Genomic DNA, 21725 nt, shown 5'->3' with positions numbered 1-21725 from the left:
ATTGAACACAATTAGCTTTGCTGAGTAAAATTTAGTTAGCTAAAAAATGCTAGAATTACAGTTAAGGTTCAAAATTTTTATCGATTGGTTTGTAATGCCAAACCAAAATATCATACACTTAGTGGCTTAAATAAATAAAATTGGTCACTAAATTAGTTCTAGAAGCTGGAAGTCCTGCTGGAATTTCAGGTTCTTGCTATGCACTCAAACGCCTAGGGGTGTGAATGCATGGAGGACAAACTCTATGGTATCTCTTAAAGGGCACCAAAGCTCTTATGAGTACCACATCCTCATGACTTGATAAAGCAGTGGAGGATGGCCCAATGCCTTGGGACCCTGTACCCTTGTGGAGACCAGGAAGAAACTCCTGGATTGGATTGGCTCAGTTCCGCCATTTTCCAGCCATATGGGGAGTGAATCAGCAGATGTGAGATTATCTGTGTCCTTCTCTCTGTAAATATGCCTTTTCAATAAAAATAAATCTTAAAAAAATTATATCACCAGCAAATATATGACTACTATGAACCAAATGGTGCAAGACCAAAAAAAAAGGGGGGGTGGGGGGTTTGGAGAGCTGAAGCTGCAACTGGTGAACACAGTTCAGAGAAAGGAAATAACCTGTGGACAACAACCCAGGGGGAAGAAAGTCACAGAAACAAGAGAACTCAACAGAACAGGGCAATCGAGAGGAATGATGTAACAAAAAGTTTAACAAACAAGAATGCCTTATGCAATTGAAGATGGTGAGTGCACCAACACAAACAGATGGAAAACTATCTAACACTAAGGTTGAAAAGGTATGTGTGGAACTGTGACTAGGCTCTAGAAGGATCAGCTAGAGTTAGGGCTTTATCTGCAACATAATGAGGAGTCTGATTAGACTGAAGGGAGAGCCAGGAGCTGGATATAAGAGATGTATTTGAAGTGTGTAAAAATACTACAGTGTGAGCAAGTTAAATGTGACACAGATCAGTAACACATAAACATGAGAAGCACTGAAAAACAATAATTTAGGAAAACAATCTATGAGGTTAATTCCAAATTAGATTGCTACCTAGAATTTAAGCAAAATCCTCATTTCTTCCTGGAAGGGAAGCAGAGCAGCTGGTACATGAACCAGTGCCCATATAGGATCCTGGCACATGCAAGGCAAGGAATTTAGCTACTGGGCTACTGTGCCAAGGCTAGAAACTTCTCTAAAACATTGGTTCTTTGATGTTCTCACTTTCTGCCAAATAAATACCTTATTGATCAGTCAAGGATAGGCACTACTGTTTCATGAATTTTATTACAAGAATGAAAACCTGATTAACAAATTGAAAGAATATTTCTTGGTAAAATAACAGTTCTTATGCAAATATAATGTATTATTATTTTATCTAATTTTAAAATTACTAAATTTTCACCTACAGAATAAAAAATGGAGAGCTACTTGTTGATTAATTTCTGCCATGCTTGCTTCTCTACTGTTGTGTTTCTTTGTGAAGAGAAAAATTCTTGACCAATATGCCATTCAACTACTACATTCAAAGGCAATTAACAAATTTGGGGCGTAATGGTGTTTTTAGAACTGAAATAATACCTTTTTCAAATGAATGATACAAAGCTCACAAAGTCATTACATCATCAGAAACAAACAAAAAATCATACAAAAAAGGAAAACAAAACATCACCAGAGACGAGAACCTGGGACTAAGGTTCCTTACAGAAGGTGCTCAGAATCTCAAACTTGTCGCTTGGAAGTCAATTAACTTACACAATAAAGATCATGACGAAGTCACTGCCTTACTTCCACAGCAGAGTATCAACTTCTTTGGGAAGGTAAATAAACCCACAAAAAAATGGAACCATGTCATCTTTCGTCCCTGCCAAAGAAACATGCAAAACTATGGAGAGCTTAATTTTCAAAGATGTCACAGACGCAGGACTGAAGGAAAAAATGAATAAAGGTTCAGGCATATTTACAGATGATGTTACAAACACCTTAAAGAGGACTGATGTAGGTGGGTACCAAACATATGTGACTTTAAAAATATCAGAGCGGGCTGTAACGCCAGCATTCCATATGGGTGCCAGTACATGTCCCAGCTGCTCCACTTCTGTTCCAGATTCCTGCTAATGGGCAACAAAAACAACAGAAGAAGATAGTCCAAGAGCTTCTACCCACGTGGGAGACCTGGAAGAAGCTTGGAGTTTTGGCCTAGCCTAGTGTTGGCTGTTGCAGCCATCTGGACAGTGAACCCAAGGATGGAAGATCTCTCTCCATATCTCTATATCTCTATAACTGTGACTTTGGAAAAAAAATGTCTAGAAGGAAAACAAAATGACAAATGAAGGCACCATTGAAAGCTTATACTGAGTAGAAACAGACTGCTTTTGGCAATGGAACAAACAGCATATACCCATGAACCTACTTAGCAGGCAAACACTGAAATAATATCAAATAGGCTGACCTAGAACCAGAGTGTCAGAGAATCATACAACTAGAAAAAGAAATTTAAGAGAACATGCAGGCATAATGAAAGAGAGCCCTTTCCCAGCATGTGCTACACACACTAATGGATGGCATTTGAAAGACCACACACATGGGTTATCAATATGCATATCCAGGGATGGGTGTATGGCCCAGGAGTTAAGACATCAGTTACATATTCATGTTCTACCACATGAAAGTACCCAGGTCTGACCACCAACTCAGGCTGCTGACTCTAAGTAATGCAGTAGGGCAGCTGGGTTCTTACTAACCACCTGGGAGGCTTGAATAGAATTCCTGGATTCCAGTGTCAGTCTCTTAACCATTTAGGAACATTTGGAGAGTGAAATGGGAGTTGAGAACTCTTGTTTTGTTAAAAACGTTCATGGTCAATAGCCAGGAGGCTGGTGAAGAAATATCAAAAGGAAGCTTGGAAAAGATGCTAAAGCAAAAACAAGAAGCTACAGCTTGCCTAACCTATCAGTACACGTCAAGCTCGCACTTTCATGGGCTTCTCCTAAGACTTGGTCATCATTCTGTGGCCCCATCTCTTACAAGCACACTATGGCATCGCTTCTCCCATCACACACAATATGTCAGCTGTAGAAACTGCAGCCTCCTTCATAAATGACACCATTATTTTACAGTGACACCATTATTTTTACAGGATGGAAGTGCTGACGCTATCTTCAAAACAGTAATATCTGCCTCTCAGAATCATCTCTCCAACTCCAAATGTCGATATTCACACAAACATGGAAGTTCCTGATGTTTCCAACGTATGCTATAAACATCACAATCAAGTTTCAAATTTAATATTTTCTTCATTCTTGATGATTCCAAATAGCAATTTAAAAAAATTAAAAGCCTGGTTCTTTGCTTTCCATCAATACAATCTGATAAGAATCCAAAGTATCAAAACAGTCATATAAAATATGTTAGCTGTATATTTAGACGAGATAAGCAGATCCAGCAAGGTTATCAATCAATTTTCAATTACATTTGGCATTTCAATAAGATGACAGGGTACATACTTACAACTCACATTAGATACCAAATGAGGGGTTCATAGTTTAAGGATAACAGAAATTCTCAGAGTACATAACCTTAGCACTATTAATCACTAATAACAGTAGTACCTTTTCTTCTAACAATTCATCTGAACACCCTACTTTGTTACAATTCAAAAAGAATACACTTAGGAATATTGTAGATCTTCAATTTAAAATCAAATGTATAACTACAATAAATTGAAGAATTACACAGATTTATTTAGAAGATCTTTACATGGAATTTTTTGTAGAAAAAAACATGCAGTCAAAAATGAGTAACAGACTTATAAAAGTTTCTTCAAAATCTTTAAAATTTCAGTACAAACTATATAGCTAAGATGTATATTTTTGGTGCTCTAATTCAATGTATAAAGATCCTTTTTCACATTATTAAAACAAATTGCTAAACCTTTCATTTTAATGTATGAATTCTTAGCATGAAGTTCAGCTCATACACTATTTTACACCATATACTTACTACATCAAACTTCTGAGTGATGTTTCCTTGCACGTCAAGTAAATAAACCTTGCCATAATGGGTGCCCAGTGCCAGAAACTGTAAGAAGAACAGAAGGGGTGGTTAATTAATGCACTATTAATACATGACTAATAAAGCCATTTTCAAAGTCAAATGATCGACACTGTCTTGGAAGCCATGCATTCCTTGGGAGGGTTTGTTTCCGGCTTTGGGGAAATAACAGAGCAGGGCCTATTTTATTGTGATAGTGCAAGCTGGCTGTCAGAATGACTCATGAGGGCCCTCATCTCTTGACAACTAATGGTGTGTGCGCAGCCTGCACACAATGCCTGATGGACTGAGGCAGTAAATTACAAATGCAGCCGGGAAAGCACCACCCACCCACAGCTGAACCCAAACTCAGAAGGGAATGATTGAGCAACTCCTCCTAATTTATGGCAAATGTGTTAATCTGTGCCAATGCTTAAGTTCAATGCATACAAATTACACACACTGTTTTTTTAGAACAATTTAATTCATATTCAGGAATGGGAAAAAAAACTCAGTTGAACCTATCAGTTAGCTTTGGGAAGCATCTTTAAAAGTTAATGCACAATATCGAATGTAAGTGTTCATATTCTAAGGCAAAAACACCCTTTTCTGTCACAAAAGAGCCACTGAACTACATATTCATTTTATGCCACAAAACTAGTTCATAACTCCCACTGCTCCATGGCTTCTTTGAACTAACTCTACTCAAACCAGAAGAAACTTAAGGACTACCCAAAACCTGACATGAGATTCTTTTTCCTTTTTATTTCTTCAAGCATTACTCAAACAGTCCAAATTTCTCTGCATCTCATTGCACGTGATCATGCTTCATTGCAACCTGTAATGAAATGCTCAAATTTACAGGCGCTACTAAGCATTTCAGTCAAGCAGCACAATCTTTCAAAAATAACCTTACGGAAAAGTCAAGATTCAAAAGGATTTATCAAAATGGAATAGCTTAAGATGAAAATTTCAGCTCAGGCACTTAAAATATGAAGCTACATTAAAGAGGAGTCACAAAAGGGAAAGAAGGGGTTCGTTAGAAATTCATCCCCTGCAATGCCTTTCACTCCTGCAAGGTTGCCTTTTTTTTTTCCAGGAAAGAAAAAAGTCCCCCGGGTAAAAAAATCAATACTGGTTAATAAAACATCAGGTGTGCAGACATAACTAGGTATGACGATTCCGCTGCAGAGGCCTGCCTGAATGCACCAGGTGCCACGACGATTAGTCATCCAGGGCAGACAGCAAGCCTGGTGAAAACAGGATGCTTGGGTGCTAGCAGGGAAGGGGGAAGCCGGAATTCTGGGGGGAAATTAACCTGAATATTTAAACCCAACAGGAATGCTTGCTCCCAAGTAAAAGAACATTCCCAGAGGAATACAGGGTTTAATTTTATCTCTACAGTGACACTTTGACAATATTTGAATTAAAAAAAAACACCCACATCGAATACTCACTGAAACAAAAGAGAGTCCATTCTGAGGCCATCTGTGGGGAAAGAATGGGTCTTAAAAGCTCACTGCAACCTCTAAGTACCTCACAGTATTGATTCCCCTCATAAATACTGTATTTTGTTTGTTAGGAAACTGAGGGAGCTGGGATCCTTAAGATGCTTCAATACTGTGTCACTCTCCAGCACCTCTGTCAAGGCCATCTTTGAACTTCCAGTTACAGTTCATCTATGGAAGTTTTAGAGGTACTAGGCATACTTCAACCAATTATTAATTCCTCCCCCTCTCTGTTAAAAAAAAATACTAGTATCATTCATGAAATATTTAAGGTAGAAAGAAGTCACAAAATGATTATTTTTTTTCAGTTTCCACCTATGACTACAATTGCACTGAAACATTTTTGAGAGGTAAATTTTAGTTATTTTCATGACAAGCTTACTTGTTTGGGAAAATACTTCTTCATACAGACTAATGGTTGCTACTTCTGTTTAGAAATGACTACATATTCTTCCAAATCAGTACCATAAGCGGATCAAACATATTTAGCTATGAAAATTGTGGGGGAGTCACATTTTGACTTGTGAAAGCTTCCAGCTATTTACAAAAGGAAGAAAATGCCAAGTTGGCCACAGATGTGACAGAACACAATCATAAATCCTTTAAATTTCACTTTCCTTCCATTCAAAACCTTAAGTTTGTAAAACTACTGAACTTCATTCATTTATGTATTCTTTGTTCACAAGTACTTAAAAATCTATCACAAGCCAGGGGGTGGGAGGAAAACATTTTTGTTAACCCTTTTAACTACAGACTTCGATTCATTTTCACAAGTATCAGATTCAGGAATCCCAGTCTGGCTCTACTAAACATCACTGCCTTCACTTTGAGTAGACTTCTGCAAGGAAGAAGACTGAACAGGTGTGGCTCAGCCCCTAAACGTCATAAAGAAAAGAGGACGGAGCACATTTTGAACGTGGTGAGCTGTGCAGTCACCTGTACCTTTCACACAGTGCTTTACAGTAACCAAACCACTGGAACAGGAAATGCATCTAATTCCACACGAGAAAATAAGTTCCAGAAGGTGCTGAAACCTTCTTGGAAACAGTCAATGTGTGGCAGGGTTGGGATCAGAATTAACAACTGAATAGAGCTGTGCTGGATCAGAATTCCCTTACTTGGGCTGCAGAAGTTGGCACTAATTACTGCTCTCAATCATTAGGTTCCTTGCCCAGGTGGCTTTAGCATGGTATTAATACAGTTTGAGCTCTGGGCAGGCAGTTCATCAACTAATAAACATAACACATTGCAATACACTTCGATAATAATTGTGATTTAAAAGGGTTAATGGTATAATAATGGAGACAGATTCTAAAAAAAATACAATGAACTGAAAAGGTAATGCTTAAAATGAAGGTTTCTCTAAGATCCTGCGAAATACAAGAGATAACACATGACTTTTGAAGAAAGAATTTTAAACAGGCAGACAGAGAGGACTTATGGTAAAGACCATTCTAGGCAAGAGGATACAACTTGCTCCAAAGGCACAGAGTCAGAGGCAAAGCAGGACAAAGTCAAGGAATCGAAGTTTGAGTTTATAAGCAGAAGGCGGAAGCATCTAATTCATGCCCAGGTGATGAAGGTAGAAAGGTTGGCTAATAAGAGGCATTTAAATATTAATGAAGATAAAAGGTAGAAAAGCAGAACAAAGGAACTGAGTAGAACCAAATCATTAAGGCATTGGGAGGCCAATAAAAAGTTCCAAACAGGAAGATTATGATTGGACTGGGACTTCGGCAGTACTACTTGAGTGGGTGTCATGAACAAAATACAGTGAAGGCAAATCTGAAGTGAAACAGATTATAAGGAAAATGGTTCATAGTGTGCACATAAGTTACAGAAGAAATGATGAAAACTATAACAGATGATCGGGGCTCAGGATGCAGTGCATTCCAGTGGATGATATGGGGGGTAACATTCAAGCGGAAGGGGGCTGTGACGAAAACCATGCATCACTGCCACATTCACAGCAGAAAGTGGTAACAGAGCCAATCATTCACAGGAGGCTAGACTTCTGAGGGCCTTATCTAGCACTTTGGGCATCTTAGGCTTTACTTACAAGATGATGAAAATTACATAAGGCTTATAAAATCTGTACTGTTTATTGATCATTCTGGCAACCAGGTGGTAGATGGTTTAAGGCACAGATACGAAGAGACACAAGGGAGTCCCCTATTTACCAACCTATATAGGAGAGAGAACATGAGATTCACACTAGAGCAAGCATAGTAAGAAAATCACCAGAACTTAGAAACTGCCTTTGACTTTGGTAATAAAGATGATGTCACCAAATGGGATGAGAATTAAAAACAGAAGCAAGATTAGAGGGTAAAGAATATGAACCCATTACTGATACACTGAGTGAGCTTCAGATAAACAGTATAAGTTAGAGGCCTTTAGGATGTGCTACATGAATATGCATACTATTCTTGTGAGAGTTGATGGGTGGATGATATTATGCTACTTAAAACCAACCAGTATGAATTAAGAATAAATGTGAATGATGGACCACACCCTGGAAAAACTAACAGATCAGCGAAACATGCAGTTAAAGAAAAATTAAGGAAACAAAATCAGACATGATCACAAAATTAAAGAATAGTGCCATGATAAGAAAATTTTGAAAAGCAAGGTGAAACCCACAATTTAAAATCAGTAAAGGGTCTACCAATTGTCTAGCACAGGAGTTCCACATTGCTCTAATCTTTTTTTTTTTAAGATTTATTTTTATTGGAAATTCAGATTTACAGAGAGAAGGAGAGACAGAGAGAAAGATCTTCGGTTTTCTGGTGTATTCCTCAAGTGGCTGTAATGGCCAGAGCTGCACTGATCTGAAGCCAGGAGCCAGGCGCTTCTTCTAGGTCTCCCACTCAGGTCCTAAGGTCATTCTCTCCTGCTTTCCCAGGCCACAAGCAGGGCTCTAAAAGGGAAGTGGAGCAGCTGGGACACAAACTGGCATCCATATGGGATCCTGGCACACGCAAGACAAGGACTTTAGCTACTAGCCTACCGTGCCATGCCCTCATCGCTCTAATCTTAACATGTTCCTAATCTCATCATTGTGGTTTGAGGAACTAAGTGATAGTTTCCAAAAATCACTTCAGAGACAACTTTGTCATGAACTCTGTGTAAACTCTGTTTGGTAAACCCCAATGTGTATAGTATGTGTGTATACACACATAAAATACCTTGGGTCCTTGTCTTTTGATGAAGAGGAACAGCACTAAAAAAAAAAAAAAAAAAAAAAAAAAAAGCCACCTTTAAAGGCAGCAGGACTCTGGCATTTATCCAGGGATACAACAGGAGCTACGACTCCCTTACCTTGTCGTGGACCGTCATGCAGCTCGCGGCTCCCTTCTGCAGAATCTCAGTGACTCCATTGGAAAGCCTTTCATACTTCAGCTTGGGCTCCTCTTCACTCTCCTCCTCCTGCCAGAAAGCAGAGAAAAAAATGACAGCCATCACAGATCTGTTCTAGAAAACTCAAAACATACTTCACAAGGGGGAACCAGAGATTGTTTATTTTATTTCCTCATGGGAAAACAGACCCTTGGGACTTAAAATTTTCTTATAATACTGAGGCTTCAATTAAAACAAAATTACCAGGTATACCACAAGGCAGGACCAGATGATAAAAAATCAACAAGAAAAAAAAAATCATAGAAAAGAACAGCTGTAGAGACAACCTAGATTTTGAAGTTACTAGAAAATAACTTAAGCAGAAATTTTCAACAGAGAATTGCAATCTTATCAAATGAACATTTTAGGATTGGAAATCATAACTGAAAGTAATAAATCAATACATAGTTCAATGAAAACAAAGCAAAACAAGTTTAGTGAAATTTGGCAAAAAAAAAAAAAGTTATTTAAAGCCCAGAAAAAATATACATATACAGAAAACAATGTATAATACATTTGATATAAAGTAAAAAAAAAACATTAACCTGTTTTTATTTATTATTAAATTTAAATTTACAATCAGAAATCTTGAATTCCTATCTACCCCATCCCATTTCCTCTATTAGCATCTCATATTAGCATTTCTGTCATTTATTAAATGATTCACACCCATTTCTTTGATTTTTTTAAATCCAAATTCCTTTTGTCCATTCCATCATTTTCAACCTCTAGTAATTAACATTCTGTGATCAAAATTAAGTTGTTGTTATTAATTTTAGCTCCCACATATGAGAACACATTTATCTGTATATGTCTGGTTTATTTCATTCAACAACATGTCTTCCAAGGTGAACATGTCTTCCAAGGTGAACACGTCTTACCTGCTATAAAAGATAAGATTTCATTCATTCCTTCTTATAGCTGAAGAATATCCCTCTGACTCTGTGTATTGGTGTGTGTGTGTGTGTGTGTGTGTGTGTGTATGTGTGTGTGATCACATTATGCATTCACCTGTTGACAGACACCTTGGTCGATTCCATACTTTAGCTATTTTGAACAATGCTGCTAAAAACATAGTGATGCAGGTATCTCATTCAATGTGTTCATGGCTTTGGGGTATCTACCCAGTAGCAGGATTATCTGATGATATGACAAATCTGTTTCGGCTTTTTTTTTTTTTTTAAGGAATTCTCCATACTATTTTCCACAATGGCTATACTAAGTTACACTCCTCCCCCCTCCAACAGTGTTTCCTTTTCTCCACATCCTTGCCAGCATTTATTACTCTTTTTTGGATTATGATCATTGTGATAGGAGTGAGGAACCATCTCATTGTGCCTTTGATTTGCATTTGATGTTGAGCATTTTTTCCAATATTTATGGACAATTAGAATTTCTTCTTTGGAGAATGGTCTACTAAGGTCCTTTGCTCATTTCTTCTCCGGACTGGTCTTTTTCTTCTTGTTGAACTGTCTGAGTTGTTAATATATCCTGGATGTTAATCCTTTATGGAATAAATAGCTTGTACTTTTTCCCCATTATGTCAACCACATTTTCTCCCTACTTAGTGTTTCCTTTGATGTGCAGAAGCTTCTAAGCCTGATATCGCCCTGATTGTTTACTTTTTATTTTATTCCTGTGTTCTGGATGTATTATGAAAGAAGTCACCACTTAAACCAATATCTTGAAGTGTTTCCCCCATAAATTCTTCCAGCAACTTTATAGTATTAAGTGTTGAATCTTTGATCTTGAACTTTCTATATGGTGATAGGAACAAATTTAATCTCATTATTCTACATATACATGCTCAGTTCTGCCAGTACCACTTACCATATACTTTTCCCAGTGCTTAGTTTGGAAACTTTCGCCAAAACTCAGTTGGTTGTGTTTTCATAGATTAATTTCCTAGGCTCCCTATTCACTAACCTGCGTAACAGTTTTTACACCAGTGCTATGCTGTATTAATTCCTATGGTTTTACGGTCAGGTATTGTGATGCCTCCCGCTTATTTATTTCATTTTTTGCTCTAGATCATTTTGGCTCTTAGGAAAAACAGGAAGGAGCAGGAATAACATCCAGAAAGGTAAAAACAGACAATTTTGTAAAAACTGATAAAGACAAACACATCAACCCATAAATGCAAGAAGCTCTGCAAGCACAAGCAGGATTAAATACAAAGCGAATCACACTTAAGGTGCCTCACAATGAAAAAAAAAATGGGTGGAAACAAACAGTCTCTTCTAGAGCAGTAAGCGCTTGCCCCCTGGAGACCATCAGACAGACAAAATACACAGGCAGAGACTTCAGTTCCGATGCTCTTTACTTCTGAGACGAGCACCTACATCTTCACATGGGAAGGGGTTAATCTGCGGCTAAATGGAAAACAATGGGATATACCCAGGATCACACTAGGAATTGACTTCTCAGCAATTTCAATACCTGGAAATAACTATAAAATGTGTCATGAGTGGGAAAAGTGTTAAAATGTTACTTAGAAGCTGTGTTAGTTATCTATTGCTGCATAATTAACTAAAATTTACTGCAAAAAAAGCTTGAAGCAATACATCTGTATCACATTATATAGTTTCTGTGGGTAAGCAATTCAGCAACAGTTTGGTAGATAGTTTGCTCAGAATCTCTCAAGAGACACAGGCAAGATTTCCACTGGTCTAGCAATCATCAAAAGCCTTCACTGCAAATTAAGCACCTGCTTCTAAAATGGCTCACTCAAATGACCAGCTGGTTGGAGCTGGCTGTTGGCAAGAGGCTTCAATTCCTTGCTCATGGACTGCCCGAGTGGCCTGTGGATTATGGTGGATGGCTTCTCTGGGAAGCCAAGAGAGAGCAAGATGGACGCATCATGTTTTATCTGATCTTGTCTCTAACGCTATACCCTTGCAGCTGTCAATACTCCGAGTATGCAGGTCAGCCATGACAGTGCAGGAGAGGAAGACACAGGACATGGATAACAAGAGTTGAGGATCACTGGAGGCCACATGTTGGCTAGCTGAAGGACAGTAATAAGTCTGGAAAAGCAACAAACCTAGTTTTAAAAGATCAGCATTCCAACCAGCATGAGCTGGAACTGGGGGGCAGGCTGGACTGGCCAAGGCTACAGCACATGCTGGTAAAGGCTGAGGACACAGGCCATGCTAGGGAAGGCTGCAACACCCACCAGAACACGTATGGCCCGGGGGTTAGGGAGGGGAACGGCAACTCCAGTACAGAAGCAGTGAAGACTCTCCTACCGGACTACTGCTGCTGCTGGTAAGCATGAAAACTGGGATCAGGGGCAGACCAGGCTGGGCAGGCTACAACACCTGTTGGCCTGCATGTGAGCTGGGTCAGGAGGAGAGTCAGGCTGGACTAACTGACTGTATCCACTGGTGCATGCACGAGCCAGATTAAGTGCAGGCTGGTTGGACTTTGCTGCAGAATCAGCTGGCAAGTGTTGGGAATGGGGGCAAGTCCTGTTAAGCTAGACTGTAGAACTACATGGAAAGTGTAAGACACAGGGATGGGAGTGGGCCTAGAAAGCAAACAGTGGGCACCTCTCTGATGGGTTACAGCTCCTACAAGTAAGCATGAGAACCAGGGCTGGGGGTGGACCTGACTAGACAGATGGTAGCACCCATCAGCATAAGTATGAGCTGGATAGTGGGGCCAGTTGGGCTGAGCTAGGTTGCAGCACCCATTGGTGCGTACAACAGCTGAGTGGGAAGCGGGACAGAGCAGACCTGTCTGCTGTACATAGCATCATGCACAGGAACCAGGGCTGGCTGATGATCTGGGGGAAGAAGAAAAGGAAAATTGGAAACAATGGTCTTATCTAATATCCCCTATTCCTCAAACCTTCCCACCCTAATCACGTGGCCCACATGGGCATGCGTTCTTCTCAACTGTGTAAACATTATCAAAAATAGAATTTTAAAATAAGCAGCTTTCCTTAAGCCTTTGCCTACAGTGCTGGTATCCCACGTGTGCGGGCTCAAGTCCTGGCTGCTCCACTTCCCTTCCAACTCCCTGCTATGTGCTTTGGAAGGCAGGAGAAGCCAGAGAAATTCCCGGCTCCTGGTTTCAGACTGGCCATCTCCAGCCAAGGCAGCCATTTGCAGAGGGAACCAGCAAGTGGAAGATCTCTCTCTGAATCTCCTTCTCTAAATATAACTCTGCCTTTCAAATAAAAATAAATACAATTTAGATTAGCACTCTACATCCACTGATGATGAGCTGCCTTAAATTCAATCCGTCTTTAACACATAAGCTATTAACTGTTCATTTAGTAAAAGACTACTAAAACCGAAGGTAGTATACCCACTATTAACTTTCCAAGAATAACTTGAACAGCCACAAAAGGAAGTAAAGAAACAATTATCCCAAAGACCTACGTATTTCTATAAAAAGGTACCTAATGATAATTAGTGAGGCCCAAGGAACTGTTACCCTCCAAACTGACCTGTTTTTGATATAAAATCTAAAAGAGCTAATTAACCAAGTCTGAAGAAACTTGAAAAAGGAAAATTACAAAAAATAAATAAGTAAGTAAATGCATGCTTTTCCTTTTGTATCTACAAGCAAGAAACAGAAATCATTACAAAGTTAACATTAAATGTGGCACAGATGATGTGTGCATTCTGAAGCAAATGTGTTAAATACAAATTGAATTCTGAGTGTTGGTTTTTATAATAAGATGCCACATGTTGCGCTAGTCTGGACATCAAATGTGCACCCAACGTGAAAAGTTAATTCTAGCCTCCTGACTGTTTTGCATAAAAGCACTCATCCACGGACCATTAGATAAAGTTACTGTAAATAAGGTTTGCCAGTCTTATTTATAGTGAAAACCAAATAATTTCTCTCACATAAATATACAAAAATAAATACTTTCACCACACAGTTCACTGAAGCATTTGTGCTAGGTTTCAAACACCATAAATAAAATGAAAACTCCAATATTGAACATTTGATGTACATTTCATGCTTTTCTGACAGGATTCTTTAATGTTAAGTTAAAAGCAGGGTAAAGGTGAGTTTTTAAGCTTTGTTTTCATTTTTTTTCTTCCTGTCATAAACAAAGAAATGTGACTCAAAAATAAAATTCACAGAGGTGGCACCGCTTTTTTGGGTCCCATATCACATGTTAAATTTAAAAAAAATTTTTTTTAAATCAAGAAGATTTAATATAGAACTGCACTTTAAGTTTTAAAACATTTAAATAGGGAAAAAAAAGGTTTTCTTGTGCTGGAACTTCCACAATAAGCAAGCTGGTGCTAATAAAAGGCAAATCAATAATTTTTGTTAAATTTTAATAATCTTACCAACCTACAAATAAAACCATCAAGAGTGTGAGTTGAGATGACAGTTAACGGCGTTTCTATGACAACCTAGTAGAATAGTACAAGTCCTGACTTGCAGCTAAGCGAAGATCTGAACACAGTGACATTTACCCATACACAAGAAACTTGCAGCTTTCCTTTAAAAACAATCAATTCTTCCAAATGGATTTTTACTAACTGCATAGCACTTTTAATTAAAAACAAGTCATTTAAACCACCCTCTAGAACTCTAGAATACTAACTGAAAACAAAGGTCCTAACATGGTCATTTTCACAGTGGTGTTAAGAGGGGAAAAATTAATTTGAGGGGACAACAAATTATAGCAAATAAAGATTTCTGCCTGAAACACTGTTGAGTAATTTTTCCTATATTTCCTATTACTTCTTACCATCAAACATAAATCTACAATTATGTCAAAATTAAAATGGCAATGAAAGCAGGAGGCCGACATCTGGCCTAGTGGTTAGGCTGCTTGTTAAGGTGCATGCATTGCATATCAGGATGTTAAGGTACAGGGCTTGATCCCCAGCTCCTGTGTCCTCTCCTCAGTCTCCAGTGGGTACTTCGAGGCAGCAGGTGACACTGCAGGTCATCTCCTGTATCCGCCCTCACCCAGCCCAGGACACTGTGGGCCTCTGGGGAATAAAGCAGCAGATGGGAGTTCTCTCTCCCTGTCTCTCTTCCTCTGCCCCTCAAATAAATACATAAAAATGTTAAGGCAAAAAATAATCTGTCACGTGAAATCTAGGGGGTTAATGCAAAGATCATTACATTTTCTGTTATTATTTACATAAAACTCTAAAATTTTATTTCTAGATACTATGTGATTATTAAAATCCAGTTCTGTTTTATTCCTAGTACACTGAAGGGGTAGGAGAGTGGGGCGGGGTGGGGAAGCTATTTTATCAAGTTCAAATACCACCAGTTGAGAAGTCTTAGATCACTGCCCACCTGACTCTGGAGATGGGCTTGATCCCAGCCAGCTTCAGCTTTGAGGACAACCTCAGCTGAACTGCCAGGAACTTCAGATGAATGGTTCACTTGATTTCATGTCATCAACTACATCTGACTACGGGGGAAGCCTTTAATAAATACCCAATGTTTCAATGGAGACAACAGAGAAACACTAACATTCTCAAAAAAAAAATTCTCTCTGCTTTAAAAAAAAAAAAATTCAAAAGAAAAGCTTTCCTGCAGTTTGAACTTCCACAGTAAAGACCAAGTGCTAATAAAAGCAAATCAATAATCAACCATGAGTATGAGGAATGAAATACAGTTTCCTTCTTCTAGAATATTCTGGCTAGGACTCTATTATCCTAAGGAGAATGGAAATGTTCAAAATGGGCAAACAACATTTCAGGTTTAACATATAGAAAGAACTAGTAAAATCCAACATCGCAAAATCTGAAGTTCAGAAAATACAAATTTTTAAAGAACAATTGAAACTAATATTATAAATCAATCAAATCATTTCTTAAGTTGCAAAAGCATAATATTTTAAGGGAAACACCCAGTCATTATCACAGAGTATTACAAAAAATAAAAAGACAACACACATAGTTAAGAGCTATGTGTTAGTCTACATATAGTATATGTTTATCTGAAACTATAATGATGTCATTAAATGTGCAAGCAAAATATAGGGCACCTCCAAATACATCCCATTGGCCTTCAATTTTTCCAGAGAAAGTAGAAAAGATCCATGATAAGGAGAAAAAAAATATGAGTCAAAATTCCTGAAGATGAAGCTCAAAATCAACTCATGACTAAAGTCATTAATTAGCTTCGTATGGCCCAAACTAGCCCCAAACACAAAAAGCAATGACTGCTTCTTCCTTAGAAGGACAACTGCTACCAAGTCACTATATGTTTCAGCTCTATTACAGAAATATCATTTTATTTATATATTAAAAAAAAGAGATGACTATCTGGTAAGAAAGAGGCTTTCAAATGTCAAAACATATCAAGAAAACTACATAAACAGGCGGAAAGAGTAACTTTTGGTTTCCATTAATAACACAAGGTATTATAGCTGCCTCAGTGACCAAACTTTTTAAGAAAGTGACACGGAGATAACGGAATTCATCTACAACAGAACAGCAGTGGTCAAAGCACCCAGCATGGTTTCATCACACACCTCTGACAGATAAGCAATTACATTCTTATAGCTATGCAAACAATGTTGCTGAATTTCAACTTTCAAGCAATATTATTAGTAGGGAAACAATACATTAATTACCAAACTAACTAAAGTTAGGAGTAAGTGTAATCTGGATAGCATAGCTATGTTTTTTTGAAATAGAAAATTAAATCCTATTCATCTCCATTTTTCATTTTTCTAAAGCATGAAAACCCTGTGGTTAAATAAGTGGTTCTCAACCGGGGATGACGTTGGGCAATGTGTCGAGTCATTTCTACAGTCACAGTTGAATAGGGGAGAGGCTCTGTGCTGCTGGCATCCAGCAGGCAGAGGTCAGGAATGAAGTTATACAACCTATAACACACAAAATACTCTCCCAGATCAAAGATTAGGTGGCCACCAAAACAGCAACAGGCTCAGAGTTGAGGAATCCCGGGTTAAATAAATTTGACAAGACAAATTAGTACACATAAAACTGTTTCAAAGACAACTGAATAACAAAGGGAAATGTTGTCATGATATGTTAGGTAAGAAAGTCTCAGTCACAAAACTTTTGATAATTTAGGTTTCACCGAAGAAATCGATATTCATTTGAATGGGGAGAAAAGAAAACAAGCTGCAAAAGAGTTAAATCCTCCCTCCTCCCTTCCAAAGCATCAGTTTCTGCATGTGTAGAATAGGAGGGAGGGACAGTAAAAAACACAGCACAGGGTTACTGTGACCATGAAAGGCTACAAATAAAAATCATTACTGGGGAAAACACACACACTCAACATATTACCCAACATATTACCATAAATTTTCTAAAACTTGTATTATTGCAAAAATCAATATTGTTTTTAAAGCTAGAGTTCAACATCTGCTTCTACTGAACTAGACTGGTATCTCTTAAAGCTGTTTTTCCGTACCGTTAACACTCTGACCAGAAAAGTGAGAAAAAGTTGAGCCTCTAATAATTGAAGAGCTCTACTTAAGATTCACAAGATATGCAGTCTTCATAAACCCTGGTCTCTCCTTTGCCCCGCAGTATCAGAATTTCATGTCCAATTCAAGAAAGAAAAAAATAAGGTGAAGGTTCCCATGCCCTAAGCCACATACCATAAACAGGATCAACTCTCATCATTTATTTTATATTGGGAAAGCGAAAAGAATAGATAGAGGAGGGGAAAAAATGAGAAAAGCAAATAAGCTTTTCATTTCCTTCCAGCCATATGGAATAACCTCACCAATCTCCAAGCTATGCCATTCAGGTGGACAATTTCCACCACTAAAGCTAACATAACCCTCTTTTCCTTTCTTCCCAATATCCCGGGGTGATCACAAGATCCTTCGCAACAGGGTTTATGCCTTTTCATTGTTCCGAACTTCACCTAACAAAACTGTGGGTAGCTAATAAAGACCAGTGAAAACAAACGTCCACAGGAACAACAAACCAAGTTTAGCAAGCAGCTTTTCGAAGACATTCTCATTTAGAGCTCCACACAAGGATATCTAAATCATAGACTAACCACTGAAAGGAACCTCAGAGATCTTCTAAACCACAAGTTGTTTTGCAGACAGATGGAAGGAAGGGAATGGAGGCACAGAGGTGACGACACCAAACAGAAGGGGGTGGCTATCTGAAATAGTGTAAATTGCAATTATGGATGAAACAAAGCTCTTATCATCTTTCAGTTGCAATAGCAAATAGAAGTCCTACACACTTAATTTTCTGAAAAACTGGCATTTATTTCTACTGTGTACATAACAATAGGAAAAAGGAAAGAGTCTGAGGTTGGAAACTACTGTTTCCAAGGCCAAAGTTCCTCCCAGGCATTTCTAATCACGCTGTGCACGTTCCAAGGACAGAGGTGTACCTTGCTGGCCACCTCCACCAAATCCTCTGATAAACTCTCAACAATTCCCATAGAGAAATGGTAAGGGTAAAGAAACGAATTAAAAATCCAGAAAACAAAATCAGTAAACCCAAGCATTAGTACTTCTTAAATAGGAAGTGTATTTTAAAAACCATACCCTGGGAAGAAAACAAAAAATTCCCACTTCATTTTACAAGGTAGCATTATCTTGATATCTAAACTCCCCATCTGTCACTCAACCAAGAAAACCTTGCCAAAGAGCATACCAAAGGGAAACATCTCTGGATGGGTCATTCAGTTCATGTAAGGACTCTATATGGGATGTCACATACCAAATTCAGCATATATTAACAGAAAATATTTAACATGAAACATACAGACTGGCTATCAAGAAATCTGACATCACGATTTGATGGTCAAAGAAAAACCAGTGGAACATCGGAAATTGAGGAAACAAAGTTCAACACTCCTTTCTGATTTAAAAAAGGGAGTTGGTAAGTGAAGAAAGGAAGCTTTCAAGAAATCAGAGATTTTTTCTCCAAAAAAGCTGAGAATCAAGAGCTGGGGCTGAATACTTGGAATCAGAAGCCAACATGACACCTGGCAACCAGGGAAGAGCAGCGTTCCGATCAACAACAGAAAGCAGCCCACAGGTGCCAATTCCCACTTTTCTGTTTTCTTAGAAAGCAATTCACAAGTTGTGGTCAAAGTAAAAAAGCAAGAACATGGAAAAGGTCATAAATTCATCATTGCTCCTGTGGTCAACTCAAGCTTCTGCTAAGCAGAGGTTGCCTGGGCTGCTGCTGTGCTGCCCCCAAATCAGCTCCTGAGGGTGATCAAAATGAGAGGAAAGAGGGATTCCAGAAATTAACATTCCCATCTAAGATACTCTGGAAGTGACTGGAACCACCCAGAATGTGGAGAGGACCCTGCAGCTGCGCAGAAGCAGCCTGCAGCAGAGAAGCTTGGAGCAAGCTACTTGCAGCCTCCACAGAGGCCTTAGCTGGCTTTGCTGTATCACACGGTAACAGAGGTGAGCAGCAGCAGCCCAACCCTGGCAAGAGGGAGGACGGCCCAGTCCCACTCACTCCTCCATCTTCTACCCTCCCCTGTCCAGAGGAGATGACCTCGTTCCGAGGATCCTGTCCCCTAAGGTTCACCTACAGACCACTTCACAAAGGCTCCAAAGAATCATCCCACAACTGGCCAGTCTGAAACAGTTTACAGGAAAGTTTTTAAAATTATAGAAGAAAACAGTTTAGGAGATGCTGTGAGAAATATAAAGATCATGGAGCTGGCACTGTGGTGCAATCAGTTAAGCTCCTGCCTGGAGCACAGGCATTCCTTGTACCCATGGGTTTGAACCCCCACAGCTTCACTTTCCATCCAGCCCCCTGCTAATGTGCCTAAGACAGCCCAAGTGCTCAGCTCCATGTGGGAGACCCAAAGAAGCTCCTGGCTTCAGTGTAAAACCAGGTCATCAAATCCCAGTCATCTAACCAATAATTCTGACTGCCTTTGTTCCCTTTCACTGCTGTAAAACATGCCTCTCCTGCTGAGTGGCTTACAACAACACAACACAGAGCTTTCTCACAGCTCTTCGGTTGAGAAACCCAATGCAGACAGCTGGGCTGAAGTCACAATCCTGGCAGTGACTATGACCTCTTGTGGAGTCACTCGGGGAGAATCCCTCTCCTTGGCCTGGCCAGCCTGCAGAGCACGACTACGTTCCCTGGCTACTGACCACTTCTTCCAGTTCAGAAGCGGGCTGAGCCCTCCCCACCTCACTTCACCGACCTTCTCTCTCATTCCCCTGTTCCTCTTATGATTACACCAACCTTGCCCCAGACAATCCAGGACAATCTCTCCATCTTAAAGCCAATGGATTAGCAACCTTTATTCTCCCTTGCCCTGTGACATGACATATATCCACAAGTTCAAGGGATTCAGATGCAACCATCTTTGGGGACTATTTTTCTACCTCTTACTAACACAAGGAACAGAAGGGGGAAAAGTCATGGAGGACTAAAGAGTAGGGTGCTCTCTAGTCAAGTCCAATGCTGTAAGACAATTCTCAGGTGCTTGTTACTTAATTAAATCGTGATCCCTCGGAGGACACAGCTTGGGATAAGACAGTTCTCAGCTTGACTCAGGAAGCCAGGGATAGTCTTTGTGTCTATATGATAAAGTGCCCTCTCAAAGTTAATAAATGCATCCCTCATTTGCATTCCAGATTGCATCATTTTATAATGCACAGTGCAAGAATTTCTGATGACTTCTAAGAGATTTTGCCAGCTCAGCCCCTCTCAAGCTAATTCCATGTGGATCTGAGTAAATCCATATACCTCATCATATTCCTCCTCTGACACCATGGACACAGTGAGCACGCTCTTCCTCCCTGAGTTTCTGGGCCACCACAGTCCACTGCCTCTCTTCCTCCCTCGCAGCTCTCCTGCTTACTCCTGCTGACCTCTAGAACATGCAGCAGCTCTTGGTGTCCAGACATGGGGCATCTTTTCCATCCCTGCCCATGCAAGTGACTGAGCTCACTCAGTTTCATGATTTTAGAGATCATCTGAATGCTACCTCACAGCCCAGCCCTGAAGGAACCTTATTTATCCAACTACCTAGGAGACAACTCTCCCGGGAAGTCTAATTGATAAACTAACTTCAAAGATCCAAAATGGAACTTGTGACCTATTATCTACCACCACCACCTCATCCTCAGTTCCATAATAAGTTACAGGCAGTGTCTTTCCCTGAGTTAAGAGAACTACTTTCTAACTGTTCTTCCTTCATTCTTCTTTTTCACTGGCAACCTTACATTCCAGGCAGGAAATCTGCTGGCTAAAACATTTTTTAAAAGCCTCTTAAATTCTTCCTCACCTGTGGCCAGAGTTCTATCAACGCCCCCTAATCCATCCCTGCTTCAGCTTAGACCCTTTAGACTTCTTTCAAAACAGCACCCAGAGTAATCTCATCAAAACAAGGATCCTCCATAGGCCTCAATCCTATAGAAAAACACCAATGTCCACACATGGCCCTGCAGTCTCTTCTCCCTCCGCTGCCCGTGACTTCCCACATATGATTTCCTGTCAGTTTGCTCTGGCCATGCTCACATCCTAACAGACACCAAGTGTGATCCCACTTCAAGGCACGGCGTTTGCTTCTCCTCTAACCCTGCAGTCCACTGCAGACACTCTCCTCAGATACTGACTCACAGGTCCCCAGGTGGGTGGCGCAGTGCCTACTATCCAGCAGCTCCTTAGCGGGCTCCATCTTCTACCCAGCACTGTTCCTTCATTCCACAATGTTTACTATCGCCTGAAATACGTGAAAGTGTTTTTGTTTACTCCCTACCTTATCAGCAAGTACTGGTATATCCTAGCATTTGGACAATCATCTTCAAAGAAGATCTGTCGAGTGCACGGACTTAATCACCAGTCAATTTT

The 21725-nt window shown here is 39.5% G+C and overlaps 1 protein-coding gene across 1 annotated transcript in view; it reads right to left on the bottom strand.

Annotated features, from left to right (window-relative positions):
* The window catches only part of VPS41 (VPS41 subunit of HOPS complex), a 133444-nt gene that overhangs the window by 99528 nt on the left and 12191 nt on the right, over positions 1-21725 (bottom strand). Inside the window, exons 3-4 of the mRNA XM_058678307.1 lie at positions 8863-8970; positions 4004-4081 (exon numbers count right to left, since the gene is read on the bottom strand). Of these exons, the coding sequence (XP_058534290.1) occupies positions 4004-4081; positions 8863-8970 (186 nt within the window). The remainder of the gene's footprint in view (positions 1-4003; positions 4082-8862; positions 8971-21725) is intronic.

Source organism: Ochotona princeps, chromosome 20, assembly GCF_030435755.1.
Source record: "Ochotona princeps isolate mOchPri1 chromosome 20, mOchPri1.hap1, whole genome shotgun sequence".
Classification (NCBI taxonomy): Eukaryota; Metazoa; Chordata; class Mammalia; order Lagomorpha; family Ochotonidae; genus Ochotona; species Ochotona princeps.
Note: the sequence above shows the minus strand (reverse complement) of the source record. Positions and strands in the feature narration are given on the sequence as shown.